This window comes from Salmo salar, chromosome ssa20 (genome assembly GCF_905237065.1).
Source record: "Salmo salar chromosome ssa20, Ssal_v3.1, whole genome shotgun sequence".
NCBI lineage: Eukaryota > Metazoa > Chordata > Actinopteri > Salmoniformes > Salmonidae > Salmo > Salmo salar.
The window spans coordinates 19,707,279-19,726,130 of record NC_059461.1 but is presented as its reverse complement, the minus strand read 5'-3'; the positions used below and the strand labels follow the sequence as shown (position 1 = coordinate 19,726,130).

At 43.8% G+C, this 18,852-nt stretch overlaps 1 protein-coding gene across 5 annotated transcripts in view; it reads right to left on the bottom strand.

The window, feature by feature from the left end:
• Nucleotides 1-660: 660 nt before the first annotated feature.
• The window catches only part of LOC106579966 (ral guanine nucleotide dissociation stimulator), a 61,400-nt gene continuing 43,208 nt past the window's right edge, over nucleotides 661-18,852 (bottom strand). For 4 of the 5 annotated variants that reach the window (XM_045703041.1, XM_045703040.1, XM_045703039.1 and 1 more), the window contains exons 9-18: nucleotides 18,214-18,291; nucleotides 17,971-18,057; nucleotides 17,822-17,854; nucleotides 17,558-17,679; nucleotides 17,367-17,462; nucleotides 16,190-16,394; nucleotides 15,850-15,924; nucleotides 5,715-5,972; nucleotides 5,400-5,514; nucleotides 661-3,642 (exon numbers count right to left, since the gene is read on the bottom strand). In XM_045703041.1, the coding sequence (XP_045558997.1) occupies nucleotides 3,467-3,642; nucleotides 5,400-5,514; nucleotides 5,715-5,972; nucleotides 15,850-15,924; nucleotides 16,190-16,394; nucleotides 17,367-17,462; nucleotides 17,558-17,679; nucleotides 17,822-17,854; nucleotides 17,971-18,057; nucleotides 18,214-18,291 (1,245 nt within the window). In that variant the 3' untranslated portion in view covers nucleotides 661-3,466. The remainder of the gene's footprint in view (nucleotides 3,643-5,399; nucleotides 5,515-5,714; nucleotides 5,973-15,849; nucleotides 15,925-16,189; nucleotides 16,395-17,366; nucleotides 17,463-17,557; nucleotides 17,680-17,821; nucleotides 17,855-17,970; nucleotides 18,058-18,213; nucleotides 18,292-18,852) is intronic. The other variant, XM_014160432.2, reaches the window with a different exon arrangement.

Sequence of the window (18,852 nt, the reverse complement as noted above, 5' to 3'; positions counted from 1 at the left end):
AGGGGTCAAATACTTATTTCCCTCATTAAAATGCAAATCATTTTATAACATTTTTGACATGTGTTTTTCAGGATTTTTTTGTTGTTATTCTGTCTCTCACTGTTCAAATAAACCTACCATTAAAATTATAGACTGATCATTTCTTTGTAAGTGGGCAAACGTACAAAATCAGCAGGGGATCAAATACTTTTTCCCCCACTGTACATCTTGTTCTTGCTTTCTCAAGGGACGCCATTTAACTGGCTGTCACAATCTCCGTCCAATCAGCACGAACCCCTCGGGATGTAACCCTCAACAGTGCATCCCACTAATAATGCAGCTGCTTCGTCTTGATGTTATTCTTTATCAAAAGCTACCGCGACACTTTTCAATTTCAAACAAGCGCTCTCCCAGGGTCCCCCCTGGATGCGGATCCTTGGGACGTCCCTACCCTTAACCCCTAACCCTTAACTGAACCATTGCAAATTCAACTTCAATGGAGTAGGGACATCCCAGGGATAATATACTGCAACCTACGTTCATCATAGATGCTTTCCTGTGAATATTCTTCAATTGCTGTGATTTATTGTGTAGGCTGTATGAGGGTATCAAACTGTTGATCTGTTTATACCAGGGGTGAGCATTACTATCACATCTGCCAAGGAGTGAAATTAGTGAGTATTTACTTTTGTAAACATAAGTGTTTATTTGTATATACATGAGTATATATATGAATCTATAATTACGTAAGAGGAAATAATGTACAATGCATAGCAAAATCTCTGTACAAACCAATAAATAATGCCAGGTCAACAAATACATAAACAACGACAATTCCATAGGACATCTTAATATTTTCATGAGGCAAGACACTGCAAATACATATAAAGGTTTTTAACTCTATGATAATGGCAACAGATGCTGCCAAAGTAATATGCAGAGTAGGACCAGTCATTCCAGGTAAAGCAAAGCAGGCTCCAGTAAATGATGAATAACACCACAAAACAATCAGTGATCAATCAAGTGGTAGTAAACACACAGTTATGTAAAGCATAAAATATACTGAACCATTTCAAATGTCAAGAGTCAAATTAGTTACTGTTACTATTCAGGAAAGTGGTCCAGTTTCTCCAAGGGTAACCAGTAATAACCACACTGCCACCTTGGCTTGAACAGTGTATCTGAGGTTCTTAGAATGTTGTTGTAGTGTTCAGAACATAACACTCAGAAATTTCTCCCCAAGAAAAAGCAAGTGATAGAGAAATGAAACAAATATTGTATTTTGAGAGTAACAGACTCCTCGTCCTCCCTCACCCACTCTACTCGTCTCTTTGGTACATATAGGGAGGGGTAAACCAGCTGCCATCTTTCTCCACGGCCTGAAATATGTTCTACCACCACATGGACCTCTATCTATTCTCCGTCAGGGTTGAGTTTTCCACATTTAATTGTGTCATAATGGAGAGTGAGACAGAGAGAGAATTCGTGTTCACAGTGCTCTCCATAGAAGAGAGCCAATCGGAGTAATCGGCAAAGACCCAATCACAGTGTAAGGGAGCAAATCACAGTGAGGAAGTTCGATTAAGTGCACCGGGCTATGGCCCATGACGTGAATGGGCCAAAGCTGTGAGGGAGGAGTACCCTTCTCAAATCGAATTGTAATTTGTGCCGCTCGGTCATGTTGTCAACAAGGCAGCATCATGCATCGTTCAGAAACATACATCTCTTTTTCCATAAAATATGTTTGAATCTTCTAATTAGTTTTCATAGGGAAGGCAGATAAAGCCTTTTTTTTTCAATCAAAAGCAATCACTTCTGCATGTGAAAACACAGAATCCTAGTCATTAAACCATGTGCTTAACCGACGTCACTTTTGTTTAGAGCAAACTTCGCCATCGGCCAAAACGGGGTACATGGCTCACTGCTAGGAGGCAACCCGGTTACAAAACTAATGCAATTAAAGCTAACCCAGTTCACCCGGGAAAGTCCGGGGCATTAATTGAATACCCTCAGTGACACCGCCCAGAAGAGATAACCAATCATTATGCTATGTATGTCCCCCCAAAAAGAACTCAACATCACGGGTGAGTTTCCACCATATTACTCATCTCTATGGTCCTATCATGGTCATCAAGGAAAGGACACACATTTAAAAAGCAACTGAAGGGTTTGGGACCAGCATACAGCACTGAGCAATAAAGGCATGTAATGTCAGTGAAATGACAAACTACTTTTTGGTCGTCTATTCCATGACAAAAAGACCACTGGCATGCTTGTAATCATTTCAGAGTTGGTGTCATTACTCTCACTCTGTCTGCTTGTAAGTAAGAAAAAGCTTGTTTGGGGTTTGATGCACTGCTTTCTTTTGAGGCGAGGATTGTTAACTCCTCTTGCATGATTGGGGAATCATCAGGCAGTTACAGATTATACATGATACCACTATCCCACTGTCAGTACTGGGATGTTTTCCATACAGAGATAGTCCAGTAGGGACAGGGTGGTATGAAATGCTGTCCTCTGAGCCCCTGAATCACTCAGTGATACTCAATACCATGCAGTCGTATGAAAGTCCCAAAGTCATGCCTGAATTATTGACCTTTAGAAAATGTACATTTAGCAGCAGCCCCATAGCAAAGGAAAGGGTGGCAAAAACAACTAAAGCAATAGCCTAACTGTAATGGGAACATCGTCAAACATAAAGGTCCATTGCAAAGTAATACTGATATTATGCTGTGAAGTTGGGTATTTTTTTAAATACCATAATACCGTATCTCTATCACGTTTTTCTCTTATTTTACACCTACCTCTCTGTAATCTTTCTAATGTTTATTTTGAGCATATTGAGCCCCATTGCTACATCCTTCTTCCTTGTAGTGGTTAGAATTGAATATAACAAGATGTGTCTCTTGGCTGCTCTTAATAGAGTGTACACTAGTCACAACTTGTTTGCTCTGAAATGGGCACAGACTTTAACCTATATTCAATATGGCAGCATCTGCAGTAAACTCTTCAAACTTACAAAGGAGCACCTCTCTATCTAATCACACTGGGATAGCACACCAGGCCACTTTAGTTTTCTGTATGTTCCTTGTGCTCCTGTTTTACTATATTTACTAACACCCCTCTTATCATCACAGAGTCAAAGAGAGTATTTAACATGACCAGATATTCCAAATATCTGTAAACACCATTGACACAAACTCAGGCACAAAGGGTTAGGGACAGCACATTGTTAAGCTCCCAATAATCAAGGCCTGAGCCAAGAAGACATCATTCTCTTCAGGCTTGTCTGGAGAGTCCTGGTCTGGACACAATTGTGTTGATACCGGTAATTGCTTCTCCTGCTTTGCTGCCTGCTTATGATGCATGCAGACAGTGCTTGTTATCCACTAGGCTCCGTCTCTAGTGTAGTTCTCAGATACTTTAGTGTAGCTGGATTTAGAGGGCCTTAATCCAGAAAAGTGACAGAGAGCTGGGACACTCGCCCTCAGAAGATCCCTTTGGCAATTTTCAGGCCCTTCTGTTTCATGCGGGGCAGCGTAGAGCTGGCTACACTCTTGGCCCGGCCTGTCTTGGATGAGGTACGTTTCTTCAGCACGAAGTTATAGTTGGCGGTAGAGTTCATGGCATAGAAAACGTTGGCATTGTCTGGGATCCGCAGCTCTATAGGGTGAGAGGAGAGGTGCATATTTTGTTAGTAAAAACATTTGTTTTCCAGGTAAGTAATTAATAAATTAGGACACTATACAAGATTGATGGAGATAAGTGTCAGTTGTAAGAACAAATTGATATACTATTAATGACAATCTGTTTGAATGATAATGAAAAGTATTATAAGGTCCAATGCAGCCATTTTTATCTCAATATCATTTGCATGTTTCCGTTAGGTAATGCCTACTTTGAAGTGCGCGTGTGCAATAACTAAATTCGCCTTTGCACTCCTAAACAACGCCATTTTTAAAAACTTTGGCAAAGGGTAAAGTCTACAAAACTTAGTCCACTCTGTTCGTTACATATTTTTGTTTTGGGAACTGAAAATTGCATTGAGATGAAATGTTTCATCGATGAGAAAATTTGCAGAATGTCGGCCAAAATCCATCTCGTTCCATCTTCTCCCACTGCCGGCCACTGGGCTTCCTCTCACTACCATATTTGGTACCATATTTGGTAGTGAGTGGAAACGCCAAGCGGATGCTTCACATTTATACATCCAGTGAAATATCTGTCTCATTGTTCTATCTGTGGCACGATTTTCAAAGTAACATCATCACGTGATCAACGACATCCGAAGCTTACGTGTTTTTTCAAACCGGTGTTGCAAAAAGCGAGATCCCACTGATTTCGCTGTTGTTCCAATGCTTTCTTCGATTCCAAGCTGCTTTCAAACACCGACCTCTACTGGACATCATACTTACAATGTAGTTAGGATATTTTAATTAAGTGTAACCTGAACGGTAGCTCAGCAGGTTGAGTCGGGTTCTTCGGGACTGCCATTTTTTCCTTAACTATAGATTTAAGAAGAAAGTTAAGCAAAGTTGCAATTCCTCAAAAAGGTTATTGGAAACTTTCTTGCGCTATTTCTTATGTTTCTCCTTCAGTAAAAAGTTAAGAATTTCGATTATTGAAAATAAAGTTATTGGAAAGATAGCTAAACTCATAAAAGCAATTAAACATTGCTTTAACATTCACTCACAAAATTCATCTGAAAGTTTCAGTATTGATTATTTTAAACCCAAGAACACGTTTTAGAACGGTAATCTCAGTAAGAAATATGCTAACATAATTGCCATTGCTTGCTAGATCGCAAGCTAAAACGATTGCCTAGCAACAAACATCTTAAGATTTGTAAGAAGATATTTGAGAAGTTCGTAAGAAAATCATTAAATCTAAAAATATTGTTGGGGAATTGCACTTACGAACTATTTTATGAACTTGTTTTTTTTTCTTAAGAAGGGATAGCAATTAAGTACCTTACTGTGATTGTTTTCAATTAAAATGGTCAAAGAGAAACAAAAATAGCTTATTAGCAAAGAGACATTTCTCAAGGAAGAATTTTGCTAGGACTGTCTGGGAGGGATCAAATCAAATTTTATTGGTCACATACAAGTGTTTAGCAGATGTTATTGCAGGGTGTAGCGAAATGCTTGTAACTGCTTGGTCTGAGTGGGGAGGGGAAAACAGTAAACCAGCTGTTATTGGCAGAGCAGCTTGGAACTCTTTTTTATTGGTCCATTAACTAATTTACCCCCTGGTGATGTCACCAGGCAGGCCAAAACTCCAAACAGCTCTTACACTAAATGGGCATTATTATCATTTTCATAATTTCACAGTATTATTCCAACCTCATACTGTGGAAATATAAAAAACACGAAATCAAGTTTTTGGGCCTTTAACATATTTTTGGTAAATTATCATATTACCTTTTTCTTCAGAGATTTTCTGCATCAGCTCATAGTCCTCAGCTTTCTCTTGCTCCAGGTTGTGTTTCACCATGGCTTTCCTGATGACTGCTGGCGTCTTGTCTTGACTGGTCACCTGCACCAGGAGATAAAGAACACATTTTTAGTTGACATATAAAACTGATTTGCCTGAAATCTCTTCTCTGGCTCACACATTGTTAATTGAATCAGCCGCCCTCTGCTAACAATTAACATTTTCCACAAGGAAAACATTTCACAAGAAATGAATCTACCAATCTAAAATAACTCTCTCCTGCTCCTCCTCCTTTGTCTTACCAGGATGCTCTTGTACATGTTGCCGTTGTCCACCTCCAGGCTGACTCTGATGATGCAGCAGTCATCCACTTGCTGGTTGTAGCGGGGCAGGGAAAGGGTGGAGTAGCAGGATACGGCTGAGACTGAGCGCTTGTGGGAGTGGGAGGCGCCTGGGAGAGGAGTGGAGGAGGACACAGAGGAGGACGAAGCGCTGCTGGAGCCCGAACCGGAACCCATCCCTGAGGTGTCTAGAGACGACAGGGAGGTGGACTCCCAAAACTAGAGAAAGAGATAAAGAGATTGATTACAACCATTTACAGTCCACAGAACAAGCTTCTGTTGCAGAGTGGCATGCTGCAATAAACAAATAAAATGTGAAATGTGAAGGTATGAGTCGTAAGTATAAAGATAACGAGGATGAGAAGCTGAGAAGTAATGTCTGTGATGAGACGGTAGTGAGGAGGTTAGAAAGAAGAAACCCCCTCGTGTTAAAGTGAGAGAGTTAGAAAGAAGAAACCCCCCCTCGTGTTAGAGTGAGAGGGTTAGAAAGAAGAAACCCCCTCATGTTAAAGTGAGAGGGTTAGAAAGAAGAACCCCCTCATGTTAAAGTGAGAGGGTTAGAAAGACGAAACCCCCCCTCGTGTTAGAGTGAGAGGGTTAGAAAGAAGAAACCCCCTCATGTTAAAGTGAGAGGGTTAGAAAGACGAAACCCCCCCTCGTGTTAGAGTGAGGAGGTTAGAAAGAAGAAACCCCCCCTCGTGTTAGAGTGAGGAGGTTAGAAAGAAGAAACCCCCTCGTGTTAGAGTGAGAGGGTTAGAAAGAAGAAACCCCTCGTGTTAGAGTGAGAGGGTTAGAAAGAAGAAACCCCTCGTGTTAGAGTGAAAGGGTTAGAAAGAAGAAACCCCCTCGTGTTAGAGTGAGAGGGTTAGAAAGAAGAAACCCCTCGTGTTAAAGTGAGAGGGTTAGAAAGAAGAAACCCCTCATGTTAGAGTGAGAGGGTTAGAAAGAAGAAACCCCTCGTGTTAGAGTGAGAGGGTTAGAAAGAAGAAACCCCTCGTGTTAGAGTGAGGGGGGTAGAAAGAAGAAACCCCCTCGTGTTAAAGTGAGGAGGTTAGAAAGAAGAAACCCCCTCGTGTTAGAGTGAGAGGGTTAGAAAGAAGAAACCCCCTCGTGTTAAAGTGAGAGGGTTAGAAAGAAGAAACCCCCCCCCCTAGTGTTAAAGTGAGAGGGTTAGAAAGAAGAAACCCCCTCGTGTTAGAGTGAGAGGGTTAGAAAGAAGAAACCCCCTCGTGTTACAGTGAGAGGGTTAGAAAGAAGAAACCCCCTTGTGTTAGAGTGAGAGGGTTAGAAAGAAGAAACCCCCTCGTGTTAGAGTGAGAGGGTTAGAAAGAAGAAACCCCCTCGTGTTAAAGTGAGGAGTTTAGAAAGAAGAAACCCCCTCGTGTTAAAGTGAGAGGGTTAGAAAGAAGAAACCACCTCGTGTTAGAGTGAGAGGGTTAGAAAGAAGAAACCCCCTCGTGTTAGAGTGAGAGGGTTAGAAAGAAGAAACTCCCTCGTGTTAAAGTGAGAGGGTTAGAAAGAAGAAACCCCCTCGTGTTAGAGTGAGAGGGTCAGAAAGAAGAAACCCCCTCATGTTAGAGTGAGAGGGTTAGAAAAAAGAAACCCCCTCGTGTTAGAGTGAGAGGGTTAGAAAGAAGAAACCCCCCTCGTGTTAGAGTGAGAGGGTTAGAAAGAAGAAACCCCCTCGTGTTAAAGTGAGGAGGTTAGAAAGAAGAAACCCCCTTGTGTTAGAGTGAGAGGGTTAGAAAGAAGAAACCCCCTCGTGTTAGAGTGAGAGGGTTAGAAAGAAGAAACCCCCTCGTGTTAAAGTGAGGAGTTTAGAAAGAAGAAACCCCCTCGTGTTAAAGTGAGAGGGTTAGAAAGAAGAAACCCCCTCGTGTTAGAGTGAGAGGGTTAGAAAGAAGAAACCCCCTCGTGTTAGAGTGAGAGGGTTAGAAAGAAGAAACCCCCTCGTGTTAGAGTGAGAGGGTTAGAAAGAAGAAACCCCCTCGTGTTAAAGTGAGGAGGTTAGAAAGAAGAAACCCCCTCGTGTTAAAGTGAGAGGGTTAGAAAGAAGAAACCCCCTCGTGTTAGAGTGAGAGGGTTAGAAAGAAGAAACCCCCCCTAGTGTTAAAGTGAGGAGGTTAGAAAGAAGAAACCCCCCTAGTGTTAAAGTGAGGAGGTTAGAAAGAAGAAACCCCCTCGTGTTAAAGTGAGGAGGTTAGAAAGAAGAAACTCCCCCCCTAGTGTTAAAGTGAGAGGGTTAGAAAGAAGAAACCCCCTCGTGTTAGAGTGAGAGGGTTAGAAAGAAGAAACCCCCTCGTGTTACAGTGAGAGGGTTAGAAAGAAGAAACCCCCTTGTGTTAGAGTGAGAGGGTTAGAAAGAAGAAACCCCCTCGTGTTAGAGTGAGAGGGTTAGAAAGAAGAAACCCCCTCGTGTTAAAGTGAGAGGGTTAGAAAGAAGAAACCCCCTCGTGTTAGAGTGAGAGGGTTAGAAAGAAGAAACCCCCTCGTGTTAGAGTGAGAGGGTTAGAAAGAAGAAACTCCCTCGTGTTAAAGTGAGAGGGTTAGAAAGAAGAAACCCCCTCATGTTAGAGTGAGAGGGTTAGAAAGAAGAAACCCCCTCGTGATAGAGTGAGAGGGTTAGAAAGAAGAAACCCCCTCGTGTTAGAGTGAGAGGGTTAGAAAGAAGAAACCCCCCTCGTGTTAAAGTGAGGAGGTTAGAAAGAAGAAACCCCCCTTGTGTTAGAGTGAGAGGGTTAGAAAGAAGAAACCCCCTCGTGTTAGAGTGAGAGGGTTAGAAAGAAGAAACCCCCTCGTGTTAAAGTGAGGAGTTTAGAAAGAAGAAACCCCCTCGTGTTAAAGTGAGAGGGTTAGAAAGAAGAAACCCCCTCGTGTTAGAGTGAGAGGGTTAGAAAGAAGAAACCCCCTCGTGTTAGAGTGAGAGGGTTAGAAAGAAGAAACCCCCTCGTGTTAGAGTGAGAGGGTTAGAAAGAAGAAACCCCCTCGTGTTAAAGTGAGGAGTTTAGAAAGAAGAAACCCCCTCGTGTTAAAGTGAGAGGGTTAGAAAGAAGAAACCCCCTCGTGTTAGAGTGAGAGGGTTAGAAAGAAGAAACCCCCTCGTGTTAGAGTGAGAGGGTTAGAAAGAAGAAACCCCTCGTGTTAGAGTGAGAGGGTTAGAAAGAAGAAACCCCCTCGTGTTAAAGTGAGGAGGTTAGAAAGAAGAAACACCCTCGTGTTAAAGTGAGAGGGTTAGAAAGAAGAAACCCCCCTCGTGTTAGAGTGAGAGGGTTAGAAAGAAGAAACCCCCCCTAGTGTTAAAGTGAGGAGGTTAGAAAGAAGAAACCCCCCCTAGTGTTAAAGTGAGGAGGTTAGAAAGAAGAAACCCCCTCGTGTTAAAGTGAGGAGGTTAGAAAGAAGAAACTCCCCCCCTAGTGTTAAAGTGAGAGGGTTAGAAAGAAGAAACCCCCTCGTGTTAGAGTGAGAGGGTTAGAAAGAAGAAACCCCCTCGTGTTACAGTGAGAGGGTTAGAAAGAAGAAACCCCCTTGTGTTAGAGTGAGAGGGTTAGAAAGAAGAAACCCCCTCGTGTTAGAGTGAGAGGGTTAGAAAGAAGAAACCCCCTCGTGTTAAAGTGAGAGGGTTAGAAAGAAGAAACCCCCTCGTGTTAGAGTGAGAGGGTTAGAAAGAAGAAACCCCCTCGTGTTAGAGTGAGAGGGTTAGAAAGAAGAAACTCCCTTGTGTTAAAGTGAGAGGGTTAGAAAGAAGAAACCCCCTCATGTTAGAGTGAGAGGGTTAGAAAGAAGAAACCCCCTCGTGTTAGAGTGAGAGGGTTAGAAAGAAGAAACCCCCCTCGTGTTAGAGTGAGAGGGTTAGAAAGAAGAAACCCCCTCGTGTTAAAGTGAGGAGGTTAGAAAGAAGAAACCCCCTTGTGTTAGAGTGAGAGGGTTAGAAAGAAGAAACCCCCTCGTGTTAGAGTGAGAGGGTTAGAAAGAAGAAACCCCCTCGTGTTAAAGTGAGGAGTTTAGAAAGAAGAAACCCCCTCGTGTTAAAGTGAGAGGGTTAGAAAGAAGAAACCCCCTCGTGTTAGAGTGAGAGGGTTAGAAAGAAGAAACCCCCTCGTGTTAGAGTGAGAGGGTTAGAAAGAAGAAACCCCCTCGTGTTAGAGTGAGAGGGTTAGAAAGAAGAAACCCCCTCGTGTTAAAGTGAGGAGGTTAGAAAGAAGAAACCCCCTCGTGTTAAAGTGAGTGGGTTAGAAAGAAGAAACCCCCCTCGTGTTAGAGTGAGAGGGTTAGAAAGAAGAAACCCCCCCTAGTGTTAAAGTGAGGAGGTTAGAAAGAAGAAACCCCCCCTAGTGTTAAAGTGAGGAGGTTAGAAAGAAGAAACCCCCTCGTGTTAAAGTGAGGAGGTTAGAAAGAAGAAACTCCCCCAGTGTTAAAGTGAGAGGGTTAGAAAGAAGAAACCCCCCCTAGTGTTAAAGTGAGGAGGTTAGAAAGAAGAAACCCCCTCGTGTTAGAGTGAGAGGGTTAGAAAGAAGAAACCCCCTCGTGTTAGAGTGAGAGGGTTAGAAAGAAGAAACCCCCTCGTGTTAGAGTGAGAGGGTTAGAAAGAAGAAACCCCTCGTGTTAAAGTGAGGAGGTTAGAAAGAAGAAACCCCCTCGTGTTAAAGTGAGGAGGTTAGAAAGAAGAAACCCCCTCGTGTTAAAGTGAGAGGGTTAGAAAGAAGAAACCCCCCCCTAGTGTTAAAGTGAGAGGGTTAGAAAGAAGAAACCCCCTCGTGTTAGAATGAGAGGGTTAGAAAGAAGAAACCCCCTCGTGTTAAAGTGAGGAGGTTAGAAAGAAGAAACCCCCCTCGTGTTAGAGTGAGAGGGTTAGAAAGAAGAAACCCCCTCATGTTAAAGTGAGGAGGTTAGAAAGAAGAAACCCCCCTCGTGTTAGAGTGAGAGGGTTAGAAAGAAGAAACCCCTCGTGTTAGAGTGAGAGGGTTAGAAAGAAGAAACCCCCTCATGTTAAAGTGAGAGGGTTAGAAAGAAGAAACCCCCCCTAGTGTTAAAGTGAGAGGGTTAGAAAGAAGAAACCCCTCGTGTTAGAGTGAGAGGGTTAGAAAGAAGAAACCCCCTAGTGTTAAAGTGAGAGGGTTAGAAAGAAGAAACCCCCCCTAGTGTTAAAGTGAGAGGGTTAGAAAGAAGAACCCCCCCGTGTTAAAGTGAGAGTTAGAAAGAAGAAACCCCCCTAGTGTTAAAGTGAGAGGGTTAGAAAGAAGAACCCCCCCAGTGTTAAAGTGAGAGAGTTAGAAAGAAGAACCCCCCTAGTGTTAAAGTGAGAGGGTTAGAAAGAAGAACCCCCCTAGTGTTAAAGTGAGAGGGTTCGAAAGAAGAAACCCCCTAGTGTTAAAGTGAGAGGGTTAGAAAGAAGAAACCCCCCTAGTGTTAAAGTGAGAGGGTTAGAAAGAAGAAACCCCCCCTAGTGTTAAAGTGAGAGGGTTAGAAAGAAGAACCCCCCCTAGTGTTAAAGTGAGAGGGTTAGAAAGAAGAAACCCCCCTAGTGTTAAAGTGAGAGGGTCAGAAAGAAGAAACCCCCCTAGTGTTAAAGTGAGAGGGTTAGAAAGAAGAACCCCCCCAGTGTTAAAGTGAGAGGGTTAGAAAGAAGAACCCCCCCCTAGTGTTAAAGTGAGTGGGTTAGAAAGAAGAACCCCCCTAGTGTTAAAGTGAGAGGGTTAGAAAGAAGAACCCCCTAGTGTTAAAGTGAGAGGGTTAGAAAGAAGAAACCCCTCGTGTTAGAGTGAGAGGGTTAGAAAGAAGAAACCCCCTCGTGTTAGAGTGAGAGGGTTAGAAAGAAGAAACCCCCTCGTGTTAGAGTGAGAGGGTTTGAAAGAAGAAACCCCCCCTAGTGTTAAAGTGAGAGGGTTAGAAAGAAGAAACCCCCTCGTGTTAAAGTGAGAGGGTTAGAAAGAAGAACCCCCACTAGTGTTAAAGTGAGAGGGTTAGAAAGAAGAACCACCACTAGTGTTAAAGTGAGAGGGTTAGAAAGAAGAAACCCCCCCTAGTGTTAAAGTGAGGAGGTTAGAAAGAAGAAACCCCCTCGTGTTAAAGTGAGGAGGTTAGAAAGAAGAAACTCCCCCCCTAGTGTTAAAGTGAGAGGGTTAGAAAGAAGAAACCCCTCGTGTTAGAGTGAGAGGGTTAGAAAGAAGAAACCCCCTCGTGTTACAGTGAGAGGGTTAGAAAGAAGAAACCCCCTTGTGTTAGAGTGAGAGGGTTAGAAAGAAGAAACCCCCTCGTGTTAGAGTGAGAGGGTTAGAAAGAAGAAACCCCCTCGTGTTAAAGTGAGAGGGTTAGAAAGAAGAAACCCCCTCGTGTTAGAGTGAGAGGGTTAGAAAGAAGAAACCCCCTCGTGTTAGAGTGAGAGGGTTAGAAAGAAGAAACTCCCTCGTGTTAAAGTGAGAGGGTTAGAAAGAAGAAACCCCCTCATGTTAGAGTGAGAGGGTTAGAAAGAAGAAACCCCCTCGTGATAGAGTGAGAGGGTTAGAAAGAAGAAACCCCCCTCGTGTTAGAGTGAGAGGGTTAGAAAGAAGAAACCCCCTCGTGTTAAAGTGAGGAGGTTAGAAAGAAGAAACCCCCTTGTGTTAGAGTGAGAGGGTTAGAAAGAAGAAACCCCCTCGTGTTAGAGTGAGAGGGTTAGAAAGAAGAAACCCCTCGTGTTAAAGTGAGGAGTTTAGAAAGAAGAAACCCCCTCGTGTTAAAGTGAGAGGGTTAGAAAGAAGAAACCCCCTCGTGTTAGAGTGAGAGGGTTAGAAAGAAGAAACCCCCTCGTGTTAGAGTGAGAGGGTTAGAAAGAAGAAACCCCCTCGTGTTAGAGTGAGAGGGTTAGAAAGAAGAAACCCCCTCGTGTTAAAGTGAGGAGTTTAGAAAGAAGAAACCCCCTCGTGTTAAAGTGAGAGGGTTAGAAAGAAGAAACCCCCTCGTGTTAGAGTGAGAGGGTTAGAAAGAAGAAACCCCCTCGTGTTAGAGTGAGAGGGTTAGAAAGAAGAAACCCCCTCGTGTTAGAGTGAGAGGGTTAGAAAGAAGAAACCCCCTCGTGTTAAAGTGAGGAGGTTAGAAAGAAGAAACACCCTCGTGTTAAAGTGAGAGGGTTAGAAAGAAGAAACCCCCCTCGTGTTAGAGTGAGAGGGTTAGAAAGAAGAAACCCCCCTAGTGTTAAAGTGAGGAGGTTAGAAAGAAGAAACCCCCCTAGTGTTAAAGTGAGGAGGTTAGAAAGAAGAAACCCCCTCGTGTTAAAGTGAGGAGGTTAGAAAGAAGAAACTCCCCCTAGTGTTAAAGTGAGAGGGTTAGAAAGAAGAAACCCCCTCGTGTTAGAGTGAGAGGGTTAGAAAGAAGAAACCCCCTCGTGTTACAGTGAGAGGGTTAGAAAGAAGAAACCCCCTTGTGTTAGAGTGAGAGGGTTAGAAAGAAGAAACCCCTCGTGTTAGAGTGAGAGGGTTAGAAAGAAGAAACCCCCTCGTGTTAAAGTGAGAGGGTTAGAAAGAAGAAACCCCCTCGTGTTAGAGTGAGAGGGTTAGAAAGAAGAAACCCCCTCGTGTTAGAGTGAGAGGGTTAGAAAGAAGAAACTCCCTTGTGTTAAAGTGAGAGGGTTAGAAAGAAGAAACCCCCTCATGTTAGAGTGAGAGGGTTAGAAAGAAGAAACCCCCTCGTGTTAGAGTGAGAGGGTTAGAAAGAAGAAACCCCCTCGTGTTAGAGTGAGAGGGTTAGAAAGAAGAAACCCCCTCGTGTTAAAGTGAGGAGGTTAGAAAGAAGAAACCCCCTTGTGTTAGAGTGAGAGGGTTAGAAAGAAGAAACCCCCTCGTGTTAGAGTGAGAGGGTTAGAAAGAAGAAACCCCCTCGTGTTAAAGTGAGGAGTTTAGAAAGAAGAAACCCCCTCGTGTTAAAGTGAGAGGGTTAGAAAGAAGAAACCCCCTCGTGTTAGAGTGAGAGGGTTAGAAAGAAGAAACCCCCTCGTGTTAGAGTGAGAGGGTTAGAAAGAAGAAACCCCCTCGTGTTAGAGTGAGAGGGTTAGAAAGAAGAAACCCCCTCGTGTTAAAGTGAGGAGGTTAGAAAGAAGAAACCCCTCGTGTTAAAGTGAGTGGGTTAGAAAGAAGAAACCCCCCTCGTGTTAGAGTGAGAGGGTTAGAAAGAAGAAACCCCCCTAGTGTTAAAGTGAGGAGGTTAGAAAGAAGAAACCCCCCTAGTGTTAAAGTGAGGAGGTTAGAAAGAAGAAACCCCCTCGTGTTAAAGTGAGGAGGTTAGAAAGAAGAAACTCCCCCAGTGTTAAAGTGAGAGGGTTAGAAAGAAGAAACCCCCCTAGTGTTAAAGTGAGGAGGTTAGAAAGAAGAAACCCCCTCGTGTTAGAGTGAGAGGGTTAGAAAGAAGAAACCCCCTCGTGTTAGAGTGAGAGGGTTAGAAAGAAGAAACCCCCTCGTGTTAGAGTGAGAGGGTTAGAAAGAAGAAACCCCTCGTGTTAAAGTGAGGAGGTTAGAAAGAAGAAACCCCCTCGTGTTAAAGTGAGGAGGTTAGAAAGAAGAAACCCCTCGTGTTAAAGTGAGAGGGTTAGAAAGAAGAAACCCCCCCCTAGTGTTAAAGTGAGAGGGTTAGAAAGAAGAAACCCCCCTCGTGTTAGAATGAGAGGGTTAGAAAGAAGAAACCCCCTCGTGTTAAAGTGAGGAGGTTAGAAAGAAGAAACCCCCCTCGTGTTAGAGTGAGAGGGTTAGAAAGAAGAAACCCCCTCATGTTAAAGTGAGGAGGTTAGAAAGAAGAAACCCCCCTCGTGTTAGAGTGAGAGGGTTAGAAAGAAGAAACCCCCTCGTGTTAGAGTGAGAGGGTTAGAAAGAAGAAACCCCCTCATGTTAAAGTGAGAGGGTTAGAAAGAAGAAACCCCCCCTAGTGTTAAAGTGAGAGGGTTAGAAAGAAGAAACCCCTCGTGTTAGAGTGAGAGGGTTAGAAAGAAGAAACCCCCTAGTGTTAAAGTGAGAGGGTTAGAAAGAAGAAACCCCCCTAGTGTTAAAGTGAGAGGGTTAGAAAGAAGAACCCCCCCCGTGTTAAAGTGAGAGTTAGAAAGAAGAAACCCCCCCTAGTGTTAAAGTGAGAGGGTTAGAAAGAAGAACCCCCCCAGTGTTAAAGTGAGAGAGTTAGAAAGAAGAACCCCCCCTAGTGTTAAAGTGAGAGGGTTAGAAAGAAGAACCCCCCCTAGTGTTAAAGTGAGAGGGTTCGAAAGAAGAAACCCCCTAGTGTTAAAGTGAGAGGGTTAGAAAGAAGAAACCCCCCCTAGTGTTAAAGTGAGAGGGTTAGAAAGAAGAAACCCCCCCCCTAGTGTTAAAGTGAGAGGGTTAGAAAGAAGAACCCCCCCTAGTGTTAAAGTGAGAGGGTTAGAAAGAAGAAACCCCCCTAGTGTTAAAGTGAGAGGGTCAGAAAGAAGAAACCCCCCTAGTGTTAAAGTGAGAGGGTTAGAAAGAAGAACCCCCCCAGTGTTAAAGTGAGAGGGTTAGAAAGAAGAACCCCCCCTAGTGTTAAAGTGAGTGGGTTAGAAAGAAGAACCCCCCTAGTGTTAAAGTGAGAGGGTTAGAAAGAAGAACCCCCCTAGTGTTAAAGTGAGAGGGTTAGAAAGAAGAAACCCCCTCGTGTTAGAGTGAGAGGGTTAGAAAGAAGAAACCCCCTCGTGTTAGAGTGAGAGGGTTAGAAAGAAGAAACCCCCTCGTGTTAGAGTGAGAGGGTTTGAAAGAAGAAACCCCCCCTAGTGTTAAAGTGAGAGGGTTAGAAAGAAGAAACCCCCTCGTGTTAAAGTGAGAGGGTTAGAAAGAAGAACCCCCACTAGTGTTAAAGTGAGAGGGTTAGAAAGAAGAACCACCACTAGTGTTAAAGTGAGAGGGTTAGAAAGAAGAACCCCCCTTGTGTTAAAGTGAGAGGGTTAGAAAGAAGAACCCCCCCTCGTGTTAGAGTGAGAGGGTTAGAAAGAAGAACCCCCCTTGTGTTAAAGTGAGAGGGTTAGAAAGAAGAACCCCCCCTCGTGTTAAAGTGAGAGGGTTAGAAAGAAGAAACCCCCCTCGTGTTAAAGTGAGAGGGTTAGAAAGAAAAGGCTGCTGAGTGGAAGTACCGTGAAGTTGGGATCAGGAGTCTGCCACTCTTTCCCCAAAGCAGAGACGGAATGTTTTACTGAGGATGTAGAGGTCTATAGAGGGAATCACAGCCACAGTTAGCCAAAAGTCTGACCGGTAAGTAAGTACATGGGGCAGTGTCAATTCATATGGCCCTTAATCATTATAGAAGATCAATTCAAAGACATGATGATGTCAGGACTGAAATTGCTGCAGTGACGCTGTAATTTCAGTATCTCAGAAAAAAAATCAAGATGGATGTGTGCGGCATGATGAAATGCCTCTGCATCTGGTGGGAGTGTTCTTCTCCCCCCATGTGACCATGCCCCGCCTCCTCACCTTTCTCTCTTGGGCGTCCGGTGAGTCGGACAGGAAGCTGGCGTTGACATCCTCCAGGTCAGAGCCGCTGGAGCCGGCTGAGGTGACGCTGAGGGTGTCCCCACTATCAAGTCCCCTTCCCTGGTACGGTCTGAAGTGGGACTGGTCAAACGACTTGGAGTGGGAGCTTCCTGCACTGCTGCAGCTGGCCTCAGTTAACTGGCGACTGGAGATGGAGGAAAACACAAGAGACGAATAAGAACCGGACCTCTAAAAACATCAGACTGTACACAATGGAAAACACCGGGTAAGGATGTACGCTAAAAATGTCATTACTAATTTTCAACCACACTGAACAAAAATATAAACGCAACATGCAACATTTTCAAAGATTTTTACTGAGTTACAGTTCATACAAATCAGTCAATTGAAATAAATTCATTAGGCCCTAATCTCTGGATTTCACAGCTGGGAATAAAGGATTTGTTAGTCACAGATGCCTTAAAAAAAGGTAGGGGCGTGGATCAGAAAACCAGTCAGTATCTTGTGTGACCACCATTTATTTGCCTCATGCAGTGTGACATCTCTTTCGCATAGATTTGATTAGGCTGTTGATTGTCCCACTCCTCTTCAATGGCTGTGTGAAGTTGCTGGATATTGGCGGGAACTGGAACACGCTGTCATACACGTTGATCCAGAGCATCTCAAACATGCTCAATGGGTGACATGTCTGGTGAGTGTGCAGGTCATGGAAGAACTGGGACATTGTGAGGCCAGTTGAACGTACTGCAAAATTCTCTAAAACGATGTTGGAGGCGGCTTATGGTAGAGAAATTAACATTAAATTATCTGGCAACAGCTCTGGTGGACATTCCTGCATTCAGCATTCCAATTGTATTGTGTTGTGTGACAAAACTGCACATTGTAGAGCGGCCTTTTTGTTGTGTACAGCACAAGGAGAACCTGTGTACTGATCATGCTGTTTCCTCAGCTTCTTGATATGTCACACCTGTCAGGTGGATGGATTATCTTGGCAAAGGACAAATGCTCACTACCATGTATGGCACATTTCTGTGATCTTTTATTTCAGCTCATGAAACATGGAACCAACACTTTACATGTTACGCTCATATTTTTGTTTAGTGTATAATACATTTAGGGATAGTGTGAAAAGTTGTCTATACTATATGGGACTTACTCGCTCCAGCGTTTCATGATGCCCCCGTTCTTCTTGGCTCTGAGAGTGTTGCTGGCAGACTCTGACAGCGGTTCAATCTCACAGGACAAAGTGTAGCTATGGAGAAAAGGAATGGAAATGACACTGTATGCCCATATAGACTTGATTCTTTGCATTTTACATTTCATAAAAATCCTTAGGCCTCTCCTCACCTCTCTGTCTCACTGAGTCTCTCCACTTCTGAGAACCAATCCCTGAAGAGACTGTCCTGGGTGAAACTGTAGTTGTTGGACGCCAACTGCAGAAGCTTAATCTGAGCTATCACCTCAAACTCCTGCAAAGAGAGAGAAAGAGAGAGAGGGGGGGGGGGGGGTGAGTCTCTGCCAGTCATCTCTGGTGGGTCACAACCATAATACCAGGGCGTCTCCCTGTTTACCAACACCTATTTATCATAGGTACATATGAATTTAATTTACCTTTCGTCGCTTCTCAAAGTTAATAAGTCCACTCTGGAATAGAGAACAAAGAACAATTAGACGTGGCCACTATTCATGTTGCTATAAACAGAGACTTAACAAGTGGACTGAAGAGGTTACAGGATCCAGAGGTAGATATAGACTCTCACCTCTGTGAAGTCTTTCATAGCCGTGTCCATCATGACCAGGTCAGTGAGGAAGGTGCCCAGGTAAGGAATGGTCCCCTGCATCACCCCCTGGGACAGAGACAGTCAGAGAGAGGAGTTATCAGAGAACAGTGACCACAGGAGCAATAACACTCATCTAACCACTAGATGGCGCTATGAACACAATAACAGCATAAAGTGGTTGATTTTGGTATTTCATGTTAAAAAAAACCCATCTAGACTCACCAAGTCTCTCTGCTGCTGGTGTCTCCTCTGTGCTCGTTTAGGGTTCATCTCCAGGGTGGCAAATTTGGAGGTGCCCTCCTGCAGAGAGAGAGGGAGGAGAATCTGGTTTTACAAAACTGCCTAGAACAGTGCAAAAACCAAATGGGAAACACAACTGGTAATGGCCATGATTACAGGGGCTTAACTAATTCACTTATGTATGAGAGGGTGCAGTATGGGCACTGTCGAGTTAGCTCTCACGTTTCTGTGAATGGTGCAAACCAGAGTGACTCTTCACCCCAGGTAATGAGAGCTTGCAATCCTACACAGGCCTGGTTGGGCTGGCCCAGATAGATAGAGCAGTAGTGGTAAGTGGGACCAGAGGTAAGCAGGACAACGCCTTGGGATATCCCTTACAGGCTCATGCATCATTAGGGTGGGGCTCTTATCTCTACTTGCCAACTGCCTATGACGTCAGCGGGGATTCCCTCTGAGCAAGCACAGGTTTCCTCTGTCAATTCCCAGCCAATGTACAAGTACGTCAACAAGCACCCCAGGCTTCAATGTTAGTGCCAATTCATATACATGCCTAATAGCCTAGGAATGTGGATAGAAATACCTGTTGGAGAAACCCTCTGCTTTTTCCAATCATAATTTCTT